This window comes from Palaemon carinicauda, chromosome 36 (genome assembly GCF_036898095.1).
Source record: "Palaemon carinicauda isolate YSFRI2023 chromosome 36, ASM3689809v2, whole genome shotgun sequence".
In the NCBI taxonomy this organism is placed as follows: domain Eukaryota; kingdom Metazoa; phylum Arthropoda; class Malacostraca; order Decapoda; family Palaemonidae; genus Palaemon; species Palaemon carinicauda.
The window spans coordinates 71,945,716-71,972,215 of record NC_090760.1 but is presented as its reverse complement, the minus strand read 5'-3'; the positions used below and the strand labels follow the sequence as shown (position 1 = coordinate 71,972,215).

The window sequence follows — 26,500 nt, the reverse complement described above, 5'->3', positions numbered from 1 at the left end:
ACATATAATCCTACCGGATGTCAAGCATCATTATTTGCATTGCTCACCAAGTTGCATTGAAGAATGACTGCTCCATCATCGTGTCTTACGTCTACAAGCAAAGGGGTACTATATTTCAGACCTTTTTCAATTGGCCAAGGTGTGCACATAACTGGGCAGCTGACAATGTGATAGAACAATCAACAAAGGCCATTCCATACAAGAGGAATTGTCTGGTAGAAGTGCTCAATCACCAGGGACATTGATTGCTTGAGATTTTTCATAATTCTGACCATCCTTTACATGCAGATCTTCGGGAACAGTACCACCCTGTTCATAATACCAGGTGTGCAGTTAATTCTAAGTCGGGCCTTCTCCATCATGAAGCTCAATACTACACAGTATTCTAGAAGTTTTATTCCATCTATGAACAAGTTGTGGAATGATCTTCCTAATCGGGTAGTTGAATCGGTAGAACTTCAAACGTTCAAACTTGCAGCAAATGTTTATAGGTTGAACAGGCTTAGATAAGTCTCTTTTTATAGCTTATATATGAAAAATCTGTTTTAATGTTACTGTTCTTAAAATATCCTATAGTTTTAATGATACTGTTCTTAGAATATTTTATTACTTTTTATATAGTTTATTTCCTCTCCTCATTGTGCCATTTTCTCTGTTGGTGCTTTTCTAAGTAGGATTGTAGTTAGCCAGTAATAATATAGCGGGTTGGCGTGATTTGTGCATGCAGGAAAGGCCTCTCGCTTTTCCGGACTCATCATCGAAGGATCTGTTTACCTGTCGGTGGATCCAGAATATCCAGTATGCTGCTCTCCAGTTCCAGAAACATCAGCATTATTCAAAATATCTTCCAACACACCATTTACTTCTGGATGCTTTACTCTTTGCGCCCGTCTACTGGGTTTACCGATTACTCAAGAATCTGACCATATTGGTCGCAGGATAATTCTGGCGGTTCCTAGGTGCCTCACACCAGATGATATCTGCATATGCTGAGGCTTCTTTTCAAGGTACCGGTAGAAATACAATCAGTGGCATTGTTGAAGGGATACTTCTCTGGTCGGAGCCTCTGCAATGGTTCACGATTCTCCTCGTCTTCCTTTGTCGAAAGAGCTCCTCTATAATAGGCTGTCACTTAGCTTTTTAGGCTCAGTAGTATCTCCAAATGGTCTTCCCTCTCCAGTAACTCAAGTTCCTTTTTGCAATGTCGCTTGAATCCTCAGGTCTCAAGAAGACCCTTAACTGGGCATCAAATAGAATCGGACTCTAAAATTACCCACAAGCCTCGGCCTTGGAGTTACAGATTGGCTTACTGCATGGCATTTTGTATATCATAAGTCCTTCTCAAATGGAGAAAGGTCTTCTGCTTTGATCTGGTGTTTGCGTCCAAGGTATAGAATTCAGGTCTTTCCCTCTTCTTTTCAAGTGGGATTTAGGATGACACTCTCAGTCCTGTGTTGACAATACAGAAGATATCCAACAACATTGCTTAATCTGACTTGCACAACCAGACATGCTTATTCAGCTATAGAATAGAAGGACCATCACTGTTCGAATGTTTGTAGTAAGATTTATTGGGTCTACCCCAACCTTCAGGAAGAACCTGTAAGTGGCGCTAGTCCTGACGGCTGGAGTATAGCATGACAGAGACTCAATGTCCACTATCTATGGAAGTTTACCCACAGGTCACTGAATAACCTTAAAGGTTTAGAGGTCGCGCATGAATGGCAGAGGTAAGGGACAGTGACATTGCCTTATCAAGCAGGACAATGCCCTAGAGAATGACCATATATACATATGATCAGCACCCAAGCCCCCTCGCCACCCAAGCTAGGAGCAAGAAGGGCCAGGAAATGGTTGCTGATGACTCAGCAGATAGATCTATAGGCTCCCCCAACCCCCCCCCCCTCCTTGGTCCAAAGGATGGTGAGGTTGAAGCGACCAAGGGAACTAACAAGTTTGAGCTGGATTCAAACCCCAGTCTGTCCTTCACCAGTCAGGGATGTTACCACATCGTCCACCGCAACCCTTGGTTCTGCATTGGCTACTCTATAAGTTGTTTTGTGAATGTAGCTCCCTCATGGGACAAGGAGCATGCTAGATGCAGATGCAGACAAGTGTCACGACAAAGTAACTTGCTTCTTCATGGACAAGCTTTATATTGAAACAGATCTTTCATATACAGTATAGACTTTTGTCAACCTGTTCAGCATAAAAATATTTGCTGCAAGTTTGAACTTTTGAAGTTAATAAATCAAAAGAGATTTTTAGGAGATAATTTCAGCCTTAAATATTTACTTTTAAAGTGAAGTCATCTTGATTAGGAAAGTTGTGTAAGCTTTGCAGAATGAGTTTAAAACTTGCAAGTTGTGATATACTAGTTGTCATTATGCAAGACCCTGTGTCTGGTCACAAGGGATATGCAATCAACTATAACATTTGTACTCGTAAAGGTTCCATGAGGTTTAAACAAGTCGCATCAGTTGTACAGTGCTGTACAGCTTGATTTGCTGTTTAGGTTGCTGTGGCCTGATTGCTAACGTCTCTGCCTGGTGTTTCCCAGTCGGTGGTTCGAGTCCCGCTCAGACTCGTTAGTGCCATTAGTGTCCGCAACCTCACCATCCTTGTGAGCTAAGGTTTGGGGGAGCCTGTAGGTCTATCTGCTGAGTCATCAGCAGCCACTGCCTGGCCCTCCCTGGTCTTAGCTTGGAGGGAGAGGAGGTTTGGGCACTGATCATATAATATATGGTCAGTCTCTAGGGCATTGTCCTGATTGCTAGGGCAATGTCACTGTCCCTTGCCTCTGCTATTCATGAGCGACCTTTAAACCTTACGTTTGTTAGTTGGCTGGAAATTCCTATTGAACATTTGTTATTCGGTATAGTGTATGCTTTTATATACAGTCATAGATCTTGACACGAAAGAATCTGTTTACAAAATTTTCATATTGCAAAACGAGATGCGAAGAATTTTACGACTCACATCATGAAAAATGTTTCGTGCAATGAAAGGAGGTACGGAACGAGATCTCAATCGTCTCCAAGACTTATTTTAAAATTCGCTCGCCGCCAGACCGTAAACTCGCCACCATCCTTACATGGTCCCATTGGCCATCTCCCTACTCAGATGCTAGTTACCGCCATAAGATCCTGCTGTCCTATTGGTCAGCATCTACTGTACTGTATCCCATCATGCATCTACGCATTGGCGTTCCTCACCCATTTTGTTTCGCATTTCGTACGTATTGACTTTGTGTTAGTGATTTCGCTTTTGTGACTATTGTACTGTATCGTGTTGTGATATTACGTTACTTTACTGTATTAGCCATGGGTCCCTAAAAAGTTGCTGATGTGCAGGGAAAGGAGAGAATGATGCTTTCTATGAGACGAAGATGGAAATAATCACGGAATACAAGGCTTGCATGCAGTTGAGAGTGATCGCAAAGGAATATGACCGAAATCTATCTAAGGTACTATTAGGTCAAGAGGAAGCTCAAAGTGATCCAAAATGAAAGAAAGTGGCAATAATGAAGAAAATACGTAATGAACTTTAGAATGTACAAAAAAAATCCATGTTTGCCAACAGTTATACTCGTATAAGTGGATGAGCAACTTGGTGGAGTAATGAGTGCTTTGGATGTGGAGGAAATGCCCCCCTAAATCTCAATGAAGTCACTGGCAGCAGGGTGACAGATATGGTTTAAGGCGATGGACAAACTGTCTCTTCGGCTTTCACTCCTGATGCCTGGCAGTTGATCTTACTTGAATTAATATGGACTGGCAGGGGTCACTTGCCTTAGATAGGCACTGCATCACAAGGAACAGGCTATCCTTTGTTGAATTTAGCCAATAAATCCTCTATGGATTTAGTTAGTCTATGGAAAGAAAAAATGGCAGATTTTCCCCCAGTCCCCGGCGTAGCGGGGTGCTAAGAATCTCCCGGTGTATAAATACTAAAGAAAAATTGAAAATGGGTAGTTGGAATGTTAGAACCATGAATCAGATTGGGAAGTTACAGCAAGTGGAGAGTGAATATATGGAATATAGTTTAATTATCTTGGCCCTAAGTGAAACAAGTTGTAAGGGGATTGATAAAGAAATCTTAGACCAAGGTAATATATATATCTACTCAGGGAGATCAGATGGAGTTGGAAGAGAAGGGGTTGGAATGATGATGACACCAACTCACCTCTAACAATGAAGATGATCATGATAAATGACGATGATTTTGATAAGTGATGATAAAATACCTGTGCAGTATGATGGAGGTGAAGATGAAGATGATTTACAGTACTTCACAGGTTAATGAGAGCTTTACTAGTCCTCAGGTGACGCCTCATCGTCAACGACAGCTTCCGATAGAGCTGGAGAAACTGCAGGCGGCGGCGTAGTGCCTCGGTGGGAAGCCGGAGAGGCAGCAGGAGGAGTATCTAATGCTTTTGCAGAAGGTTTTCTGCGCACTAGGAACATCATGATGGGAAGTTGTTGACGTTTTTTCATCTGAGCAAAAATTCTCTTTTACAACGCCATTACACCGTCAATACGGTTACTAAATTCGATGGCTCTGACCATATTATCATCGATTTCCTGCGCCCTTTGTTGCAGAGCTCTTGCAGGTTGTCCAAGGTAAGGCCACGTTCTTCAGCTTTTTCGTTGTCGCCGACGTCGGCTGCCTCTTCTTCTTCCTCACTCGCTGATCTTGTCATTTCGACAAGGTCTTCATCGGTTAGGGGCTCCGACTGGCACTTGATCAGTGAGTTGACGTCATCCGTCATCATGTCAGAGAAACCTTTGTTGGCTACTAACTGTGCCAGCCTCACAGCCTTATCTACGGCGGAGTGGTGAACTTCGTTTGGCGTAAATCCCTCATAGTCATGAACAACGTCTGGTCACAATTTTTTCCAACTTGCATTCAATGTTTGCTCTTTCATCTCATTAAGAGCTTTCTGAATGTTAGCTAGGCAGACCTTGTGTAGAGGGCCTTGTAGGTCCGAATGACCTCCTGATCCATTGGTTGTACTGTAGAAGGGAAGTGGTGTTGGGGGCAGGAACTCCACTTGGACCCCGTCATGATGGAGATCTGTTGCATATCCTCCTGCACAGTCCATCAAGAGGAGGACCTTAGAGGGCACCCTATACTCCATGAGGTACAGCTTCACCTGTGGGATAAAGCAGTTCACGAACCAGTCGAGTGTGAGGGCTTTGGTTATCCATGCCTTTTTATTACTCATCCAGTAGACGGGAAGCAAGGCTTTGTTTTTGTTTTTCAAAGCCCGAGGATTCAATGACTTGTAAATTAAGCTGGGCTTGAGCATGAAGCCTGCGGCATTCCTGCACATGAGAGTGACGCCATCTTTGTGGGCCTTGAACCCTGGCTTCTTTACTTTGTCTTTGTAAAGGAACGTTTGGGACGGCATCCTCTTCCAGAAGAGGCCAGTCTCATCCATATTGAACACCTGCTCCGGGAGATAGCCACCTCCTTTAATTAATTTTGGGAACTCGTCCTCGACGTAACAAAGAGCTGCCTCTTGGTCTGCCGAGGCGGCCTCCCCATACAGAGGAACGCTGTGAAGGCCAAACCTCCTCTTGAATTTCTTGAACCAGCCCTTGCTGGCAACAAAACCATGTTTTTCTCGTGGGGTAGGATCATCATCGTCGTCGTCTTCGTTCGATTTTCCTTCAGGAATGAGGCTATTATACAGGGTTTTGACTTTGGTTCGAATAATGTTGGTATCGAGACTAACCTTCTTTTCCCGACAGTCCGATATCCACCTTGATAGAGCATTCTCCATTTGCACAATCGTCTTATTGCGAGGAGTCACAACGCGCTTAGTGTCCTTGGAGAACGTTATTGAGACAGTTTTACGTATTTTCATTTCATTTTTTTTATGTAGCGAACCATCGAATCATTCACTCCGTAAATGCTGGCAACAGACGCATAGCTACTGCCTGCCTTAAGCATGTCCAATAATTTCACTTTCTCGTTCACCATCATCATTTTTCTCTTCTTGGGTTCACTAGAGGATGTAGAAGGTAGAGGACATTTAGGAGCCATTTTCAAGGGCGTCTCAAGCACTATTTTACACTAAAAAAGGCACAAGAAAACAGCTAAAAGTTCTATGCGTCAAGACTAAGCAACGCAAGTGAAGCGAGAGAGAACAATGAATGTGGTGTCCCTTCGCGGGGTGCACGGCAGGGAGAGATGCTGGGTAAAGTGTCTCGGCGGCTCGGCCAATCAGCTTGCGAGATTCTGGAGCAGAGATGGCCAGCAAATGAGAGAGGGGGATTTTGAGTTGCGCTCCTTGTCAGTGTTGATACCTGATGTTCTATTGTATTCTCCCTGCCTTCTGCTAGTGCCTGCGTAACTTTCGCACCCTTTTTTCTAATTTTTTATGAATATTTTTGAAAATCCACGAAGCACTGAGGCCACGAAATGGCGAGTTATTACTGTAGTATCATCTTGGGCTCACAGGAACGGCATCCGTCTTCTCAGATATCTGGACGACTGGCTGGTCCTAGCAGACTCGGAGACAATCCTTCTTTGTCACCGAGACACGCTTCTCAAGTTTTGTCAGGATCTTGGGGTCCTGATAAATCACAAGAAGTCATCACTGCAACCCTCACAGAGACTGGTACACCTTAGAATGATCTTAGACACCATCCTAGAGAAAGTCGTCCCATCAGACGAAATAGTACAGTCTGAAGGAAGTAGCTGCATCTTTCCTCAGGAAAGAAGTTCTTTCAGCCTTTTGTTGGTTAAGTCTGTTAGGCCACCCAACCTCTCTCACCTGTCTTGTTCCAAATGGCCGCATCAGGATAAGTTCCCTGCAGTGGCAGCTGAAGTCCGTGTGGAATCAACACTCTGACACACCGGACACCCGAGTTCCCATGACTCAGGATTAGGTGATTGATTTGATTATGTGGATGGTAGACAAAAACCTTCAGCAAGGCCAGAATCTTCTCATTCTTCCTCTGGATTTGATGCTCTTCACAAGTGCATCAAAAGAAGGGTGAGGGGCTCACCGGATGCACCATACACCATACGATCTCCAGCCTTTGGTCAGAGTCAGAAAGGTACTAGCACATAATTCTTCTAGAGATGAGAGCAGTCTACCTGGCTTTCCATCAGTTCTACCAGTTGCTGGGAGGTCACTCTGCGGTGTTGATGAGCGACAACATCACATTAGTGGCTTACATAAACAAACATGGCGGTACCTTTTCGCACCCTCTATGCCGTCTTGGCGTAAAAATCCTCAGATGGTCAAAAGAAAATTTGGTGGCTCTATCAGCTCGATTCATTCCCGGCAAGAGGAATGTGCTTGCGGACAATCTGAGCAGAGCTACTCGGATAGTAGGTTCCGAATGGTCTTTGAATCGTCAGATAGCCAACAAAGTCCTGACTTTGTGGGGTTCCCGACTGTAGACCTGTTCGCAACATCTCTGAACAGCAAGCTTCCGCTGTACTGTCCTCCAGTCCCAGACCCTCAGGCTCTATGGCAAGATGAATTTTAATAACAGTGGGACAACATCGACATGTACATCTTTCCCCAGTTTTGTCTGATGAGAAGACTGCTCAATGAAACAAGAGCGTCCTAAGATCTAATGATGACCCTTGTACCTCCGCTATGGCATCATGCAGAGTGGTTTCTGACCTCCCGCAACTTCTAGTAGATCTACCGAGAGAACTCCTTCCACGACAAGATCTACTCAAACAGCCACACACGAATATCTTCACAAGACCGTGCAGTCGATTCGACTTCACGCGTGGAGACTATCCAGCATCTCCTTTCTCAGAAGGGCTTTTCACGACAAGTTGCAGAGTGAATGTCCGGACACTTGCATAGGTCCTCAGCCTTGGTCTACCAGGCAAAATGGAGAGTGTTCAGTGGTTTGTTGTCGTGGGAGGAATATCTCTCCACTCGAGGCCACTCTTCCAGTATTGACGGTGAAAGGGTATTGCTCAACCTTAATTCTTGCCTGTAAGCTGAAAGGAGTTAATATTTTCTACTCGGAGCTTTCTTTACTCGTACGGAGTTATGAAATCACTTGGCCCCAGTCAGAGTTCAGGCCTCCTCCCTATGAACCATTACGCCCCGAAACTGACCGAAATATCACTTTGAAGACAGGAATCCTGCTCGCTTTAGCCTCGGCAAAGAGAGTCTGTGAACTTCATGGCCTTTTGTATGACATCAACCATTCAAGGGATTGGGGGGAAGTGATGCTCAGCTTCGTCCCTGAGTTTATTGCTAAGACTCAAAATCCGGGGGTACTGGACCATAGATTCATGCCCTTTCAGATTTCGAGTCTTCGTTCTGTAACCAAAGACCCAGATCAGTTGTTACTTTGCCCAGTGAGGAGTTTGAGATGCAGTACTATCCTAAAGGCACTGCAGCAACATGGAGAGTAAAGAGGAGGATCACCAAGGGCACATTTTCCTCCTGGGTTTGTCAAGTGATCGAAAGAGCCTTGGCTCCATATCCTCCTCAGGCTCGTTGACCTAGAGCCCATGACGTCAGGGGAATCAGTACTTCCCTGGCGTTTAAACACAACTTCTGTGTTGCAGGTTCTCTAAGCGGGCGTGTGGAAAAGACAAAACACCTTCACAACCCACTACCTCAAAGACGTGACCCACAGGAGACTCGATACATTGGCTGCTCAACAAGTGGTAAGATACCTCAAGCTCCTTGATGGACAAGTAGCAGTTTGAGGGTATTGAATGAATGCGAAGAATGTCTGGCTTTCCTTTCTTCATCTTCCCCTCCCTTGAGGTACAGCACCATGGGTCCTTCTGCAAGCTGGCTTCAACCTCTACGGGTAATTATCACTTCCCCTGTGAGTCATCCAAATAAATAACAGAGGGTTTGTTAGTAGGGGAACAAATGACAAATTCGTAGATAACTTGTATTTTTCCCTAACTAATACAAATTTGGAGTTATTTATATAAAAAGTGACGTCTCACTGCTGTGAGAGTATATATAGACGGTTGGGTACCCCCCAGCCTACCCGCTCAAGTGGTTAATTAGGGTTGCTACCTCGCAATTAAAGTCTAATGGCTACCTCCAGCTGCCGCTGAAAGAATATCCACATAAATAACTCCAGGTTTGTATTAGTTAGGGAAAAATACAAATTATCTTCGAATTTGTCATATTTGAGAACAAAGCCCTAAGAAGGATATTGTGAGTTAAATTGCAGGAGAGGATTAGAAATGAAACTAAGATTACTCGAGTGCCATATGTGGATGAGATCATGTTGTGGGATAGATGGAGAGGGTTTGGGCATGCTCTTTGCACTCCCCAAGAGAGATTAGTTCACCAACATTCAGCTGGGCTCCACAAGGCACTAGAAGAGTTGGAAGACCCAGACCTACATGGTTGAGGACTATGAAGCACGAAATAGGAGGTGATGAATGGAGAAGTATTGAATTAAAAGCTCAAGATAGAGATGACTGGCAAAATCTAACCGAGACCTTTTGCGTCAATAGGCGTAAGGGGCGATGATGATGAATTTTAAATTCATCTTAAAGTTGTGTTAATATTTTCTGCCATTTGTTAATGTGCTTCTTGATATTAAGTGTTAATGTTTTCTGCCATGTATAGATGTTTTGTAAAGTTAAGTGTTTGTTTTCTGGCTTTTGTCATCCTTCTCTACCATCTGCCACTTCGCTCTCGGACATCACCTCACTCCAAAGGTAAGGTTCCATATTTTTGTTACTGTATTTTTACTGTTTGCTGTAATTATACATTTTTTTTTTACAGATTACTAACGGTTAGATTATTATTGAATGATCCAAATGATTGTACAGTATTGTATTTCATTGAGTTTAGGGGAGTTTAGCCTTCTTATAAACATTTAATGTTGTGTGTTTGTAGGGCATGGAATGAATTAGGCTATTTACATGTAAAAGGCGACTCACAGCACGAAAAAATCACGGTACAAAGGCCGCTACGGAACCAATTAATTTCGTGTTTTAAGCATTACTGTATTCATACTGTATTCAAATGGTCTGCAGTGGATTGTCACTCTTATTCGTCTCTCCTGTCTGGATGATCTCATTCATGGAGTTATTGCTCATTGGTATGCGATACAGTTCTTTATTCTGTCCATTTATACGGCTTTGTCAATGTAGATATTTCTGTTCAATTAGAATTTTAACAAAAAGAGTCTTAATGCTCTAACTGTGATGCTGTAGAATTCCCATGTCCAATTGAGCTTTTCATAATGCTTTGGGGTCTTTATCACAATCTTTATCTGTTTATAATACTAACACAAACAGACATATCTCAATTGGAAATATCCTTGTCTAACAATCTGTTTGGACGTGAGTTTGAGATCTATTCAAGCTCAATAGTTTCTAGTAGTGTCTGTACCCAGACAATTCTTGTGAGCTAACGAATTGGTGGTTTTGAGGAGCACCATAGATCTACCTGATGAGTCATCAGTAGCCATTGCTTGGTCCTCCCTGGCCCAAGCTTAATGGAAAGGGGGCTTGGGTACTGATCATATGTATGTATGGTCAGTCGTGTCCCTGGCACTGCCATTCATGAGTGACCTTTAAACAAATGTTCATGATAAGAAAAAGGACATTTAACCTCTTGCTGTACTTAGTTGCATTTTCATTTTAAAGAAAAAAATATTTTTACAATAGCTCTGAGTAAAGTTAATAATTCAGCACATGAATCTCATAATTAAGGTTATAAAAATACAATATATAAAAGATTTGATTACTTAGCATGAAGTCATTATACAGGAAGAATTATCAAGTACTGTACACCAGTTTTTATTATGAAAAATTCTGCAGTTAAACCTTTTATCCAACTTTATATTTACGTGATGTGTTATTTTCCGCAGCCGGATGGATGACCACCATGGTGAAGCCGGGCAGCTCCAAGCGCAAACTTTTCAGTGCCAGCAAAGAACAGAAGGAAAATGAACCGGGTAATAGAACCTCGCTATCAGCTTGAGTATAAGTGTCTGAATATGCTAAATAAGAGATAGCTTTTTATGGTGCTATGTCTTGTAGTATAGTATTTGTTTGTTAAAAGCTTTATTATAAAAGTCGTAGATTCAGTATTTATGATACACTTAAATCTAGCTTGTAAGACCTTAAAATTTGTTCTTGTGTTGTTTAAGAAAATCGTAGCTTCAGTATTTATGTCATTTGAATCCAGCATGTAAAATCTTAGAATTGTTCCTATTTAAAGTAATGTTTAAAAGTTTATATGTTGTAAGGTTTAGAAATATTTATTCCATTCTCATTACTTTTTCTTCTAAGTTGAGAAATTGTAATGTGTAGTATTTCTAAATCACATATAATGTATTCCTCTATCCCCTCCTGATTTAGCATAACCAAATCCTTTCCTGTTTATTTTCGCCAGCCAATGAAAAACTAGGGAAGGAGATTCCTGTTGGACCCCAGGGCTTAAAGAACCTCAGCAATATTGGCGGGCAAAGAAAGAATAACGCTGGTAGTGGGGGGAGTGGGGGCAGAGCAGTGGGGTGGAAGGCTGAAGATGTAGCCGTGACTCACCTTACTCCTAGCCGGCCAGTCATGCCCATGTCGGAAAGGCAACAGATTGCACTCCTAATGCAGATATCATCCCCCTCTCCACCAGGTCTGTGCCATTCCAGTCGCTCTCTCAACTTTTTATGCTGGATTTACGTTTATACAGAAAGTCCTAAACTTACAAACTTAAATGGTTCCAAAAAGTTGTTTTAAGTCCAATTTCATTAAATTTTGGCCTAACCTGAATTCCATGCCTATGGCTTCCAGCTACAAAAGTCAACAAATAGTCAGAATTCTTATGAACTAAATAACAGACTATTACAAATTTTAGTTTTGCTGGCTTTATTAAATGATATAATATAGTTTTATTACTGGATTTCTTTATGTTATCTGTATTTTCAGTTGGTTTTATGTTTGTATCTCAATGTTTGTAAGTTGAGGACCTTCTTGTATACGCTGTTAGTTTTCTAGACCATCTAGTTACAGTACTGTGCGGTAGTTCTTAAATCTGTAGTGATCCCGGCTGGGACGTAGTCACTGCCAGGCTTGTGACTCTTGGCCAGGGAGCAATAACGTTGTGTCGACCTACTTACCTTGACGTTTTGTAGAGTAAGTAAGAAGGGACTAAAGATAGAAACTGAAAATTGTATTAGAAAAGTTGATAGGTTTTCTATAAAGCCTGTATGGTTATATGAACAGAGACCTTAACAGATCCTTAGAGTAATTTTAGTCTTGAAATTTAATGCAAGGTAATATTAGAAGATCCTGAACATACATAAGATAAGAAACCTTATTGAACAGAGAAGTAGAAGACAAAAAGCATTGCAGTTGGAGATTAAATAGGAGCTGTAGAGACATTTGAGCACTGTATGCAGTGAGCCATAGGAAGTGCATTGTAAACGATACTGCAGTATGGCGATCAGGAATACAATATATGAATATTCATATCAGATTTAGTTATGGTTGACAAACACTTGGCCTTTACCTTTTTGTTTTGAAAGAAATATTGTTTGTTGCCATATTTTACTGATATTTATTAATGTGGCTTTAAACTTGAGATTATTGTAGTCATAAATGAATCGTCTTAGCCTCCAGTGGAAGATTAACCTTTTCAGGCCAACTCTTCACTAAATGATTTGGGACTTGAGTCCTAGAATCTTTTTTTTTTTTTGCCTTTTTATTTAACTTGCCTTGGCACAAAAACTATACAAGATAGAACTTTACCTTTATTTTCATAAAGCTGAATAAATTACCTTTCCATTCATAAGTAGTGTTACAGATTTTGTAAAATTTAAATATATGTGAATAATAAGAGAATGAACTGGTAGTTACTGTATCTAAAATGTGTTCAATGGTGCTCAAAATGTTATATTGTAAAGAATAATTGGGAAATTAGATAAAATGTTTCCTCTTTTATCAATGAACAGCAGCTGTCCACTCTATGGAACTAAAGCTTTTAAATTATTCTCATTTGAAGTTTATGTAGCTGGAGGGTAAAACTTAATTTCTGTACCCAGTGGACTTCAGACTTGACAAAACTGTTACTGATGTTTCTCTGCAGCATTCCAATAGTACTTTGTTACTATTTTTTTTTTTTCCTACACGAATGCAAACCTGATTCCTTAGAATAGGAGTACTGTACAGTATGATATCAGCGAAAGCGGAATAGCCCTTAATGTTTTAACAAGATATTAATAGCTATAGATGGGTGACATGTAAGCCACACCCACCTGACGGTCAGTTACAGTATACACTTTTGATTTTGGTCACAAGCTGTACAGTTGTACTCTTGCTGTTGCCTCAATTTTGGCCGTATTAATAATTTTTCTTTTCCTTTGGAGTGAAATAGAGAAGTGTGCTGATATGCAACTGTCTGGGTAAACTCCTGAGAGAATTTGGTAGGTTTATGTGGAAACCTGCTGTTAATCCACTCCTTTTGTGTACTTTTTTCTTGGGGGCTTAACTGTTCACAGTGATCCCTTTGTGACATTAGCAGGTCTTGGCCACTTCAGCAGTGAGTGAAGTTTACCAAGAAAAGAAAGTAGTCTAAGAGGGCTTCTTCGGTATCAGAGGCGGAGATGCCTTAGCTGATGCCGAAGCTCTATTGCTCCTTATATTTCTGTAATGGGACCCTTGAATTAAAGCCTATTAAATGTGTTGGAATTTTTACTTTCTTAGGAACCATTTGTGCTTTGCCATCCTTTCTCTCTCCATGATTACTGGACCTCTTCATTTCATCAGCAAGTTTTTTTATCATTCTTCCGTTTTTACCGGCGCTACTTAACCTATTGTATCATGTTTCCCTCAGAGATCTTAGGGCTGGGTCACCTAGAGGAATTCATGTGGGGAGAGGGGACCTCATTTTGCTCTCGGAGTGTTCCTCAAGGAAAACATATGTATCTCCTTCCCATATTAAAGGTAATCCTCCTCTACCTTGTCCTTGTGACTCTCTTGTTGTTCTACCAACTGATGACGACCTGGATCTTGGGAAGTTGTGGCCTACCTTGGGCATCGTTTATGCTCTGTCAACGGGAAAGTTTCTAAATGTTTTGACTGCCACCAAAATTTATTATCCTTTTCTCTCTGTGTCTTCCCTGTCTCCTGCTCCACCTGTGGAGAGACTGGTCAATTTGACCCCTGTTGATGTGATCTCGTCTGCTGTTGTAGAGGCCCCTGTGGGCTTTCTCTCCACATTATCGTCATTGTTAGCTTCCAAGAGCTTGACCCTGAAGACTGACAAGTATTTCCATTACTCTTCCTTATTTAGTTCTTCCTTCACCACTGCCTTGTCTTTTGATGGTCCTTTTGATGATGCTACTTCTGCCCTGAAGAAGAATGCTTCGAAGTACAGGAAGACTGATCTGCGGGAGTTTTATTAGACTCGAATTGGTCTCTCTTCGCTTACGCGTCAATAGCTGCGGTACAGATGTTCATGTGATTGGTACCTGTGCTCCATCTCTTAACGATCTGAGCAGTCACACAGTCGATCGGGATAAAGGGTGTTGTCCATCTCCCCGTGCTTCCCTTGGACAATAGATATTCCTGTTCCTCTCCCTAATGATACTCCGGTTATGACGTGGGAGACATTGGCTCATAATGAGATGAGAGGAACCAGGAATCAGTCCCCTCTTTCTTACAAGTGACAAGGCATTCTCTCATGAGCATGGGATCTTCGGTCTCTGGTTGATCATTCTCTACAAGATCTTTCACGTTGCGGTGATTAATTACCACATGATTGTTCTCGCGAACTTTGGGTCACCATAGATGCTCGCATGCTCCAGGGTACAAGGTCGCCTTTCACCTGTGTCTTTCCAGTATAGCCAGTCCACATGCCAGGAAGTTCCCACATGCCCACTTGTTTGGGAACAAACAAATTAACCCCTAGGTGAAAAGGCAATGTTAGTTTTGAGGAACGCCTGGTCCTAGATGCTACAACCCTCTTTCCTCGGAGGGAGAAGGCAAATATGAAGACATGACAGAAGGCTAGCTGTGACTACCTTATCCATCATGTAGTTACCTTCTAGGATCCAGAGAGACCTAGTCTGTCACACCTTTGGTTTTGGAAAAAGCGATTGCTACCTTCAAAGTCCAGGGTAGACCTCCAGCTGCTTCTTCCTTCCTTTCATGGCTAACCTATCCAGTTCAGGAAGGGGATGCTGAAGTCGGCAATCCCTTCCTCTGCAAGTGGCAGATGCCTGTCATACCGTACGGCATGAAGTGTAACAGTGGGTGGTAGAGGTCCTTTGGGACAAATGTGGTACTTTTGCCCTTCATATATCATTGTCCTTACCTTGTTTGCTCTCTGATGGTGTTCCAAATCTACCCTCGGAAATTGCCAAAAGCTCTGGCCTTTCTGGCAAAAGTGGAAGCAATGGAAGAGAAGAATGCACCTAGTCTTTTTAGACACCTCCGGTTTTCTACAGTCGACTCTACCGGGTGGAGAAGTCAATGGGCTGCTGTAGACCAGTCACCAACCTCTCAGAACCAGTTTGTTTATTCAATTCCATTTAGCATAGAGATAGCAAGTACTGTGAGGTTTACCATCAGAGAGAAAGACTTTGTGCTTTCTCTGAATCTGAAGGACAGGGATTTTCAAATGCCCATCTTATCATTCCTACAGAAAGTATCTTGGCTTCGTCCTTGAGGTAGCAGGGTAACATTACAAAGCTTTGAGCTTCAGATGGCCCACTGCTTGTCCAAGTGTTCTTGCTGATCTCAGCTTGGGCCCACTCAAACAGGATACATTTTTTGAGGTATCTCAATGACTTGACTGATCCTGTTCTCCAAGAGGCAGTTGTTACAGAATCTAAACAGACTGCTTTTCTTTTGTCTCAGTATGGGGAGCATGATCAATCTGAAAAGGTCTTGTCTCATACCAGGGCATGCTGATACACACAGCAGCAGCAAAGGTTTTTCCATCAAACAATTACATCAGGTAACTTGAGAGCTGTGGCACTCCCATTCCTGTGGAAGCAAGAACTCCCAGGTTGGCGGTGGCAATGTCTTCGGGGATATCTTTCCTTGGAGAAACTCATTCTGCGTTGCGTCTCCACTAGTGGTCGCTGTGGGGTCTGAAGTTTTACTGGTCAGTAACCAATGATTTCTCTTCCCTTCTTGTTCCAGGTAACAGGAATTGTGGAACAACCTTTCTTGGTAGCTAAACTATGAAAACCTGACCAGGGAGTTCCACCCACATCCAGAGAAGCTTCTCTTCTCAGATGCATTTAAAAAGTGGTGGGGTTCTCACTAAGGAATCAAGTCGCTTCAGGTGTGCGGTTCCTAGAAAAAAAACAATTGCATATCAACCAATTGGAAATATGAGCAGTATTCCTACCTCTGCAAACCTTTCAACAAAATTTGGAAGCACACTTGGTAGTGTTGATGAGCAACAAACAGCACAACAGTCAAAGCTTACGTCAACAAGAAAGGAGGAGGGCCTTCTCGTATAGTTTGCTAGGTGACAAAGCAGATGCACATCTGGGCAGTGAGCAAAGCTGTAGAGTTGTCTTTGAGGGTTATTTAAAGCAAAAGGAATGTTCTAAAGCAGACACACTTAGTTGCCAGGAGACAGATGGAAATATCCTCAAGGACATACATGAAGCAGGCTGTAAATACCGTGGGGGAAGCAATAAAACACCAATAAATTAAGAAAGAGATTGGAAGAGAATACATGGAAAGAATCAAAGCTATGGTGAAGTCAGAGCTTAACTCTGAAAACATGGTTAACTCTCAGCTGGGTTCCTATATCTGTGCCTCGTGGAAAGTCTTCTTACTCAGGAATCACCGGTGATTGATCTGTTTGCCACGCAGCTAGCTCTTCTCCCCCATTCTAAGAGGCTTTTCAACATCCTTGGAACTATCTGGACACACACCTTTCCTCTCCTGCCTGATTCAAAGAGAGTCAACAGGTTTTGGACGATATTGAGCCTCAGGAGGATCCTGGTGGCTCCCAGGTGGCAGCATTCCTAATGGTATCTAGATCTGTTGCTGCTCTTTTGTCGAGGTGGAAATTGATTGATTGATTTGGAGTTTTCTGGCATCCTGATATTCAAGGTCATTGACGCCAATCAAGGTGGCGAGAAAGATACTGTCAATCACTTGAGTCCCTTGCATGTCACAGGTGGAGACTATCCACCATGTATGAAGCAAGGCTTTTTGTAATTCACTGCACTTTAAATTTTTGGATAATTGTAAAGGTCCTTCGCTGTCTACCAGGGAGGTGGGCCATCTTCTGTAGTTGGTGTTGTAGAAGGGATTATTTGTCTGGTTGGAGCCTCTCCACAATTGATATCTGATGTTCTCGGAATTCTTTTCCAAAAGAAGGTCCTTAGTCTCAATGATGAAAGGCTATCATTCAGCCTTGGGGTAGGTCTGCAGACTGAAGGGCTTAGATTTTCTCTCCATGTAGGAATTGTCTATGGTCCTGTGGAATTTCGAGCAGTAATTTTCATCCCGGGATATCAGGGTCCGGAGTGGAGCCTCTCCACAATTGATATCAGATGTTCTCGGAATTCTTTTCTAAAAGAAGGTCCTTAGTCTCAATGATGAAAGGCTATCATTCAGCCTTGGGGTAGGTCTGCAGACTGAAGGGCTTAGATTTTCTCTCCATGTAGGAATTGTCTATGGTCCTGAGGAATTTCGAGCAGTAATTTTCATCCCGGGATATCAGGGTCCGGAGTGGAATATTACCCATGGGAATTCTTTTGCACGCCCTACACGAGCCTTTGAGGCAGGTGTCGGAGAGAGATCTAACACTTGATACTGGAAGGTCTTCCTACTAGCTTTGGTGTCGGAAGAGCGAGTTGGTGAGCTACATTGTTTCTTTTATGCCACAAGTGATTCAGAGGGATGGAAAGAAGTCTCCTTTACTTTTGTTCCTGATTTCATAGCCAAGACCCTGATCCCAGCCATCCACGATACCAGATATCAGTCCTCCATCTCTTCTTTTCAGTGAGACATCCAGTGGGGGTCATGATGACTTGCTTCTCTGTCCAGTGGGGGCTCTATAGCACTACCTTAAGAGGACAGTGCTCTTCTAAGCTGAGAACCAGAGACTTTCTTTCTACCGGCAGGATCAAGAGAAATATATCTAAGAACACTTTCGTTCTGATTTCGTAAGATCATCCATTATACCTATTCTTCAAACAATTAGGTGATTAAAAGGCCATTTCAGGCAAGGGCTCACAAAGAAAAACCTGTCGGTGGCACAGACAACCATCCTCTCTCACTACCTATGGGAGTATACCCACAAATCCTTGGATACATTTACCCTTGGTCCGGTTGTCACTAACCCAGCTCTCTCATGGGGCAAGAAGTATCCCACCGTGATTGTTATGTGCAGGACTGGATATAGTACAAGGATTTCAGTAATTAATAAGTAGTATATACAGGTAACCTTTTTTAGACATGATTTGTTATGAAGTATCTACCCCATCCTACCAAACTAAGGCGAGAATATATAGAATATAGGCAAAACTCATTGTTCAAAAAGAATAGGCTACATACATTTGTACAACATATTCTGTATAAGGGTATAGCTTGTCTGTGACCGTTTACCAATTTCACATGGTACAGGCATCACCAGGAATCATAACCTTCGCTTCATTAAATGACCAGGTTCTCTGACATTTTCCGGGAACGTTTAACAAAACAGGTTTTAGTTCACGGGGGCTTCTTCCATCCTAAGGATTATTATCCTCTTTATGGAGGATTATTTGTATTGATGCAGGAAAATACACAAATTTTTAAAGTTATTTTGTGTTTTTCCTAACTGTACAAATCAGGGTTCTTCAAGTTACTCTTCCCGTCTCAACTACTGACGGATTGGTGTTGCTTATCCACCGCCTGCCTGTAGCTGCAACGACCTCGTCAAAAGTTTAACAGTCGTTCCAGCTTTGCTGACGCCTTGCTACTATGAAAGGTCTTGCCCTTCCCCTAAACTTTTTTTCCTTCAATCAGGTGGAAGTATTTATCCCAGCCCTATTATTGTGTATGAATTTGTCTTGTTGGCCTGGCTAAACAAATGTTTAATGATAAAGAAGATAGTTATATGAAATGAACACAGGTCGAGGCTTTCATTACCATTAGTAGATCTCGCTTTAGTGATAGATGTGCTTCGAGAGATAGGTTATATATCTGAATATTGCCTTAGCGTGCAAAACAAGAGGCTGTATTTTGGGGAATTGTTTTCAGCTTTCATTCAGAAGTTTTGGAGTTTTGCAATAAGGGGGCTTTTCTGTTACATGGAGACAGGTTAATTCGTGATCACAATTTTCAACCTTTTAGATGCGTGGTATGTCAAGGTATCAGTTTACTTTGTAAGTTTCAGCTACATGACCTAGCTTGATTTTATTACCCAGCTGTCACTTTCATTGACCTTGAGAAACTTTTTTTTACGTAAAATTTTGATGTATCTTGGTGAAAACAGACATTTCTAGATCATATCATGGATGAAGTCAATGATTTACCTGTTGATTTTTTCATTCATGTTAATGCAATTTTAATTATTAGTCTGTCATATAATAACTTAAAACCGTATTTCTATAAATGAAACATAGGGATCAATAAAATCTCAGTAACAGAATTTTCATGGAGATTTAAACTCTAATTAAAGACAGCAATTGTCATGTAAATATTTTAAAATTTCCTATCAGCTTTTGTAAACCTCAGATGAATATTTTATATTTTTCAGAGAAATAGTTTCCATTTCCAGTATGCTATATTTAAAAGCAATAAATTTCAGTGAATATTGTCAAGTTAATCTCGCTAACATATTATTTTCTTAAATTCTAAGTCTCTCTTTATTCATCGTTATGTTTTTTCTTTAAACCACCAGACAAAGTAGAACTGAGCAGGTCCAGCAGCCCAAGAACTCCCACTACTCCGAGCATAAGCCGGGGCGTGAACAAACGTAACGAACGCGGCGAGACTCCCTTACTCGTGGCGGCGATTAAAGGTGACACTGAAAGAATATCTCAACTAATTGCTCAAGGTGCCGATGTGAATGCAACAGACTATGCAGGTAAGGTGTTTGCTCTCGAATGCTTGGATGCAAAATTCCACGAGGTGTACGTTGTTGTCCTAACTCGGTTTGATGGTAAATGATAAGTTTCCGGTGTTGGGAAAATGTGTTGAAGACATGTTATCTTGGACCTTTGGAGATTGGTATAATCAGGCTGTAATTTATGATGAGAAAAGTATGAAAATCTTTTGAAAATACCATAATATTTCTTTATAGGTATATACAAAATGAACCGATTGGATGATGCAATGAAAAATATATTACAATGGAAAATAAAAAATAGATGTAAAGAAATATGTAGGGAAAAAATAGAAAAATGCCGAGATATATAATAATGAAATATGGAGAACAAAAATAAGCAGAGTAACTATAGCTGTTTTTTAATACCCGTGAAAAAAGTTACTCATTTGTTAGTTATGTATCAGACAAGTTATTTTTGTGCTGAGATTTAATTTTTCATAAACAAGCACTGAAACGTGAAGGTCAAATACAAACAGAATGCGGGATACAAATTTTAGCTTAGTCTTTGGGTATTGAAGATATGAAACTGTAGATAAACACCTATTAAAAAAAGGTCATTGCATTTTTAATAATTTGATTTGCAATCAATCTTTAAAATCGAGTTTGTTCCAACACAAATACAAACCTTGCGCTATTTATTAGGGGTACAATTTCGGAGAAAGCTGAAAGATGAGCCATGATAATTTTTAGCCAGGGATAACCACCCCAAAAGCTAGTTAACGGGTGTGGGAGTAGTCGGCTACCTCGCTCACTCACCTGGGCTAAGCAACCACATTGCTTTCTTGCTTGGTAGAGACAGATCATACTGCGCTCACCCACATATTTAGACTTACCATTAATAATAATTTCCTTTGTCTTCAATTGTGTGCGTGTTGCTGCTTGCAGTCCCATGCGTAATTGTCCTGATCCCGAAGGCTGCTTATATGGTACCTTCATGTCTGCCATGGAGAAGGATCTGCACCTGCTGTGTCCGGCTTGCTAGGACCGCCGGTGTTCTCAGGATGACACCTGTATAGGGAGTGGTCTGCCTCCCAGTGGGAGAGGTTGAGGCAATGGAAGAAGTCCAAGCGTGATTTTTGCCTTGGGGGGGGGGGGGGGGGGGGGTCCTCGAGGTCGAAGAAACCATGGTCATCATCTTCTACCCCTCTATCTCTTCCCTCTGAGGAACGGCCAAGTAGCAGCGTAGTCCTGCTTACTCCAAGTCAACCTTGTGGGTCAAGGTACGATACTAACTCCCCTAGCGAGTCTGTCCCTCCCCTTCCAAAAGGAGCGCCTGCTCTTTTTCTGATTTGTTATTTTTTTGGCCATCACTGAACATTAATGGATCCCCTTCTAAAGACGTTCTCTTCAGACTCCTTCAATTGGGTTGGAGCTGAGGCAGCTGTCTCTTTCCTCCTTGGAGGTTGATCCTCCTTCCGTGGGTGCAGGCAATGCAGCGCATCTCCTCCAAGGGCGGGGGGAGGGCATTGTTCTAAGCACTGTTCTCTTCCAGGAGAATGAACCTCTCCTTCAGGAGTGGCAGCTTTTGAGCTCCAGGAGTTTTCCCCTTGAATGGTTTCTGCAAGACGTTCTCCTTCGTAGGTTTGTCAGGTGGAGGAGTTTCCAACCCCTCTTCATCCTGGGCGTCCTCCTCCCCCAGCAGTAAAGAGGTGCCTTTTTGAACCTCTTGGTTCAAATCACGATGTGCCTTCGGTGTCTCATGATGGTCAGGCATTGAGCTTGCATGACCACGAGCCTTTGGGCTCCCGTTGCATTGAACCCTTGGGCTCTTGCAGCCCAGGTCCTTCGGGTCCTCGTCAAGCTGAATCTTTGGGCCTTCGGTGTACCAAACCTTCAGGTTCGTTAGTCTTAGCCTTCGGGTCTTCGTCGCGCTGAGCCTTCGGGTTTTCGCGACACGGAACCCTCGGGTTCCAGTTTCGCTGAGTTCGTGGACTCTCGCAATACATGTTACGCTGAGCCTTTAGGCTATTGTAATCTTGGACCTTCGGGTCCTCGTCACCTTGAACCTTTGGTTTTTCACGGGCCACTTACGCTAAGTTCATGGACTCTTGCAACACAGGTTATGCTGAGCCTTCAGGCTCTCGTGCCTCATGTCATGCTGAGCCTTTGGGCTCTCCTGACAGGGAGTCTTGCCTCCTGTTGGGCTGAACCCTTGGGCTCTCACAGCCCCGGCTACGCTGAGCCTTCGGGCTCTCTTGACTCTTGTTACACTCAGCCCTTGTGTTCTCGTAACTTGCATTACGGCGAACCAGCTGCTCCTTGTAACCTCCGTTATACTGAGCCTGTCGGCTCTCGGAACACAGAGTCTCTAGACTCGTCACATGTCTTTTGCCTCTCGTGACTGGTGCTACGCGGAGCCCTCATGCTCCTGTCTTGCCAGGTTCACTGAGCCTTCAGACTCTTGTGACCTTTGTGGTCCTTTGGGGCCTCGTCGCGCGAATCTTATAACCTCACATGACACGTTTCTGATGATTTCCACCATTAGTCGAGACCATTGTTACGTGATAGAGCAGTGGATTGGGGCTGACCACCTCCGCTTGACCTGCAATGTTATCAGCCCACGGTTTCTGCTCTCTCAGACAAGATACCATCTCCGTTCTTGGCTGTAGGAGTTATCCCTGCCTAGGGTAAATCTCTTGCCAGATAAGACTCCTGCCAGTCTCGCGGCCCTCCACCTGTCCGAGAAGTGTCACCTTTGTGCCCATGCCCAGATCCTCCCCCAAAGAGAAGGCCAATGCCAATCCTGCCTGCAGGTAAAGGGTCTCAGATTTTGTCACAGATTCCGAAGCCCAAAGTTCCGTGCTGCCCTAAGGATCCCCCTCTCAGCACATCGGGAGCTCACAACCCCCCATGGCTGAAAGCATTATTCAGTGTAATGTGGGAACCTGTGATGGGGGTCAGTCCTTGGGTGGCACTCTCAGGATCCCCTTACTGCCAGCTCTTGTTCAGGGTGCCTCTCCTCTGGCTGATACTAGGAGGAGTTTGGAAGACTGCGTTGGCAGAGCCTCCCACAAGGACAAACCCATCTCTCCCCACAAGAGGCCTTGTGAAGAGAGTGCTCCAGAACCTGGCAGTCCCCTGCAGTTCAGGGTCCCACAGGCCAGAACTAAGGGTAGGAGGAATGAGGTTAGACCATCTCCTCCTAAAGAAGACAGGGTAACGTCCTACACAGACTCTTTCTGCCTCCAGCAGAGGCTGTACCGAGGTCTGGTCGGCCTCAAACTCAGTTGGGCGTGACTCCTCCACCTCTGGAAGTCCATCACCTCCAAAGAGCAGAGGAGACCGCTAGGCCAACGCTGATGGAGGAACTTCTGCCTCAGTGCAGACAGCCAAAGAATTTGAATACAATCCTTAAATCAACGGCAAGAGCTCCTTTACCTCGACCCAAGAGGCAGAGGGAGTTCCTGTCCACGTCAACAAGAGTTTCCCTGTCATTGACCTACCCAGATGATGCCCCTGACCCTCTCCGGGCTCCTATGGATGAAAACTCGGATGTGGAGGAAAATATGGATCGTGAGGACGATGTTCATCCAGCTGCCGCTAGCCCTAACCTTTCGGAGGCAGAGCAGAAGGAGTCTGAACACGCGTCTGGCAGGTTTATCCTGCATCCGCACCATCAGTGTGTTGCCAGACCCATCGGCTGCCCCTCTTAAAGGTAAGGACACGGTCCTTGACCAGGTGTATGGCACCCAGAGACCCCTGAAGGCAAGTGCAGCTTTGTCTTGGTCAAAGGGATTGAAGAGTGCCAGACTGAAGGCAGTGGCTTAGGCCACAGGCTCCTCCTCTGCTCTGCACTCCAATGCCTCCTCCAAATTCCTCCTTCCTTACGTGTTGCAGAGGAGTTATAATGAGATCATTAACGAGCCTCTCCCAGTGCTGCTTCTAGACCACTCTCGAAAGCTACACTCTCGAAAGCTACGCCCTTCGAGAAACTCATGGGACTTCTGGTCTCATTCTCGGCCTCTGAGATACCCAACCAAGAAAAGGTCGCCAAGTATGCCATGCAGGCAACTTCATGGCTTGATTTCTGATATAGATCTGTGGGACGACTGATCCAGTCTCAGGACTGGTCTCGGGAGTCCACAATGAAGTCTATGGAGACTTTCCTATTGTCCAGCACCAGGGCATTAGAGTTTCTCTCTCTCCCACCAGGTGGTGAACCTTTGGGCCAACACCATCCTGAAGAGGAGGGATTCCGTCAGTTCCATAGGCAACTTCCTCAGGCCGAGGTCTCGAGGCTCAGGAACTCGCCCTTTGAAGGGAGCTCCCTATTTGATCCATAGGAAGTCGGTAGGTAGCTGAGAGATGGAGGAAGTCAAATCAGGACTCCCTCATCCAGAAGGCCTTGACATCTAGGCCTTACTGTCCTCAGCCACAAAGGAAACCAGCTCCCAAACTGCTGACAAACAGGGCTAAGGACCCCAAACAGCAGGGTGCCACTGTGTCTAAAATATCCTTTTGAGGAAAAAAGTCCTTCCAAGAAGGGAAGGGAAAGAGGGGATCTGGCCGAGGCCGATCCCACTAGGAACGGCAATCAAACAGTGGTTCCCAGACTTTCTGCAACTCCTCACGGAGATCCCAAGGGAACTCCCTCTACGTCACGATCTGCTCAAACAACCACGCACCAATATTTACCACAAAGGCGTAGCTTTGCTTCAACTAAACGCCTGGAGACTTTCCTGCACCTCCTCAGACAGAGAGGCACTTTTTGCAACTAGTTGCAAAAAGAATGGCTGGACACCTCATACGCTCTACAGCGTCAGTGTACCGAGCCAAGTGGTCTGTTTTCTGTGGTTGGTGTTGTGGAAGGGATATCAATCCTCTCTATGCCTACTGTATATACCAACAGTATCGAAGTTTCTTGTACACCTTCGGGAAGAAATGCTTCTCTCTGTTTCGGCAGTCAAAGGCTTCCGTTCAGCCTTGAATCTAGCACTGAGAGGAGTAGCTATTATCTCTTTGAAACTTTCCCTACTCATACAAAGCTATGAGATTTTTTGTCCCCAGTCGGAACTTGGACCTCTTCCTTGTAACGTAGTTCGAGTTTTTCAGTCTCTGAAGCACCTTCTTTACAAACCATTACGCCAGGCAACAGATCGCCATCTACTTGAGAGACGGTGGTATTCCTACTTACTTTGGCCTTGGCCAAAAGAGTAAGTGAGCTGCATGGTCTATCCTCTGACGTCTCCCACTCTAGGAGATGGGGAGAAGTAATCCTCAACTTTGTCCTTGAGTTCATTGCAAAGAATCAAAATCTGGGTGTGTTGGACCCTAGGTTAGGCCAATTTCGGATAGAGTCTACGTTCTGTAACCAAAGATCCCGACTAACTACTACTTTGCCCAGTCAGGAGTCTAAGGTGTTGCCTAAAAAAATAAACAGCAGCAGCAGCTCGCCCCCGTTCATCGGCACTGTTTTTCAGCATGAGGAAGATCAAGAGGTGGGTCACGAGGAATACGATCTCCTCCTGGGTCCGTAAGGTCATTGAGTTTGTACTCAGCTCGGACCCTCCTCCTACCAAACGACCCAGAGCTCATGACGTCAGGGCCATTGCAACTTCCCTGGTGTTCAAGAAAAACTACTCGGTGGGGCAGATACTGCAAGTGGGAGTGTGGAAGCATCGGACGACCTTCACTGCCCACTACCTGCAGCACGTAACCCTCAGGAACATGGATAAATTTTCCATTATTCCTATGGTGGCTGCACAGCAAGTGTTCCCAACACCTCAAGCAATTTGATGGACAAGTAGCAGAGGGTTGAGGGCTGAGGTTACCCAGGTTAGTCTGGGGTAAATGATTAAGGATGACTGACTTACTTCTTCCTTTCAACTCCCCCCTTGGGAACACAGTACCATAGTACCCAGCACAGCTGACCTCACCTCTCTGCAGGTAAGACTCATTTCAATGTGTATCCTAAGTATAGAAATAATACTTGTTAAATTCCCCAATATACCTACCAGGGAGACTATTGGGTATAGTCTCGGGACTCTTTATCTTTACGATTCGAGTTCTTACGTTAAAAGATCAGCCACATTGCTAGTATCACGATCATACAGCTTCTGCAGGACGATAATAGTGCATAGCATAAGATTTTAGCGAGGGCAGGGTTCCTACTACCTTCGATCACATATCGATATAGAGAGAACCGCGGGTCAATTGCCAAGGCAAGTTGGGTAGGACTTCCACCCTTCTAAGAGGTGAGTCACCCCTAATAAATAGTGTAAGGTTTGTATTTGCGTTGGAACAAATGACAAATTTGTAAGTAGTTTGTATTTTTCTTAACATACAAACCTGGAGCCATTTATACAAATTGGTCTGCCAGCCCTGTCCCCCAGTAAGTCCTGCCAGAAAGCAAAGTGGTTGCTCAGCCCAGGTGTGTGAGTACCTGACCACCTCACCCTCCACCCACTAACAAGCGGTTGGGGTGGTTATCCCTCACTAAAATTATCATGGCTCGTCTTT

General features: G+C 43.6%; 1 protein-coding gene across 8 annotated transcripts in view; it reads left to right on the top strand.

Moving 5' to 3' along the window:
- The window catches only part of LOC137628903 (ankyrin repeat and KH domain-containing protein mask), a 104,730-nt gene that overhangs the window by 31,935 nt on the left and 46,295 nt on the right, over nt 1-26,500 (top strand). For 7 of the 8 annotated variants that reach the window (XM_068360177.1, XM_068360176.1, XM_068360175.1 and 4 more), the window contains exons 2-4: nt 10,845-10,931; nt 11,372-11,608; nt 19,835-20,020. In XM_068360177.1, the coding sequence (XP_068216278.1) occupies nt 10,845-10,931; nt 11,372-11,608; nt 19,835-20,020 (510 nt within the window). The remainder of the gene's footprint in view (nt 1-10,844; nt 10,932-11,371; nt 11,609-19,834; nt 20,021-26,500) is intronic. The other variant, XM_068360178.1, reaches the window with a different exon arrangement.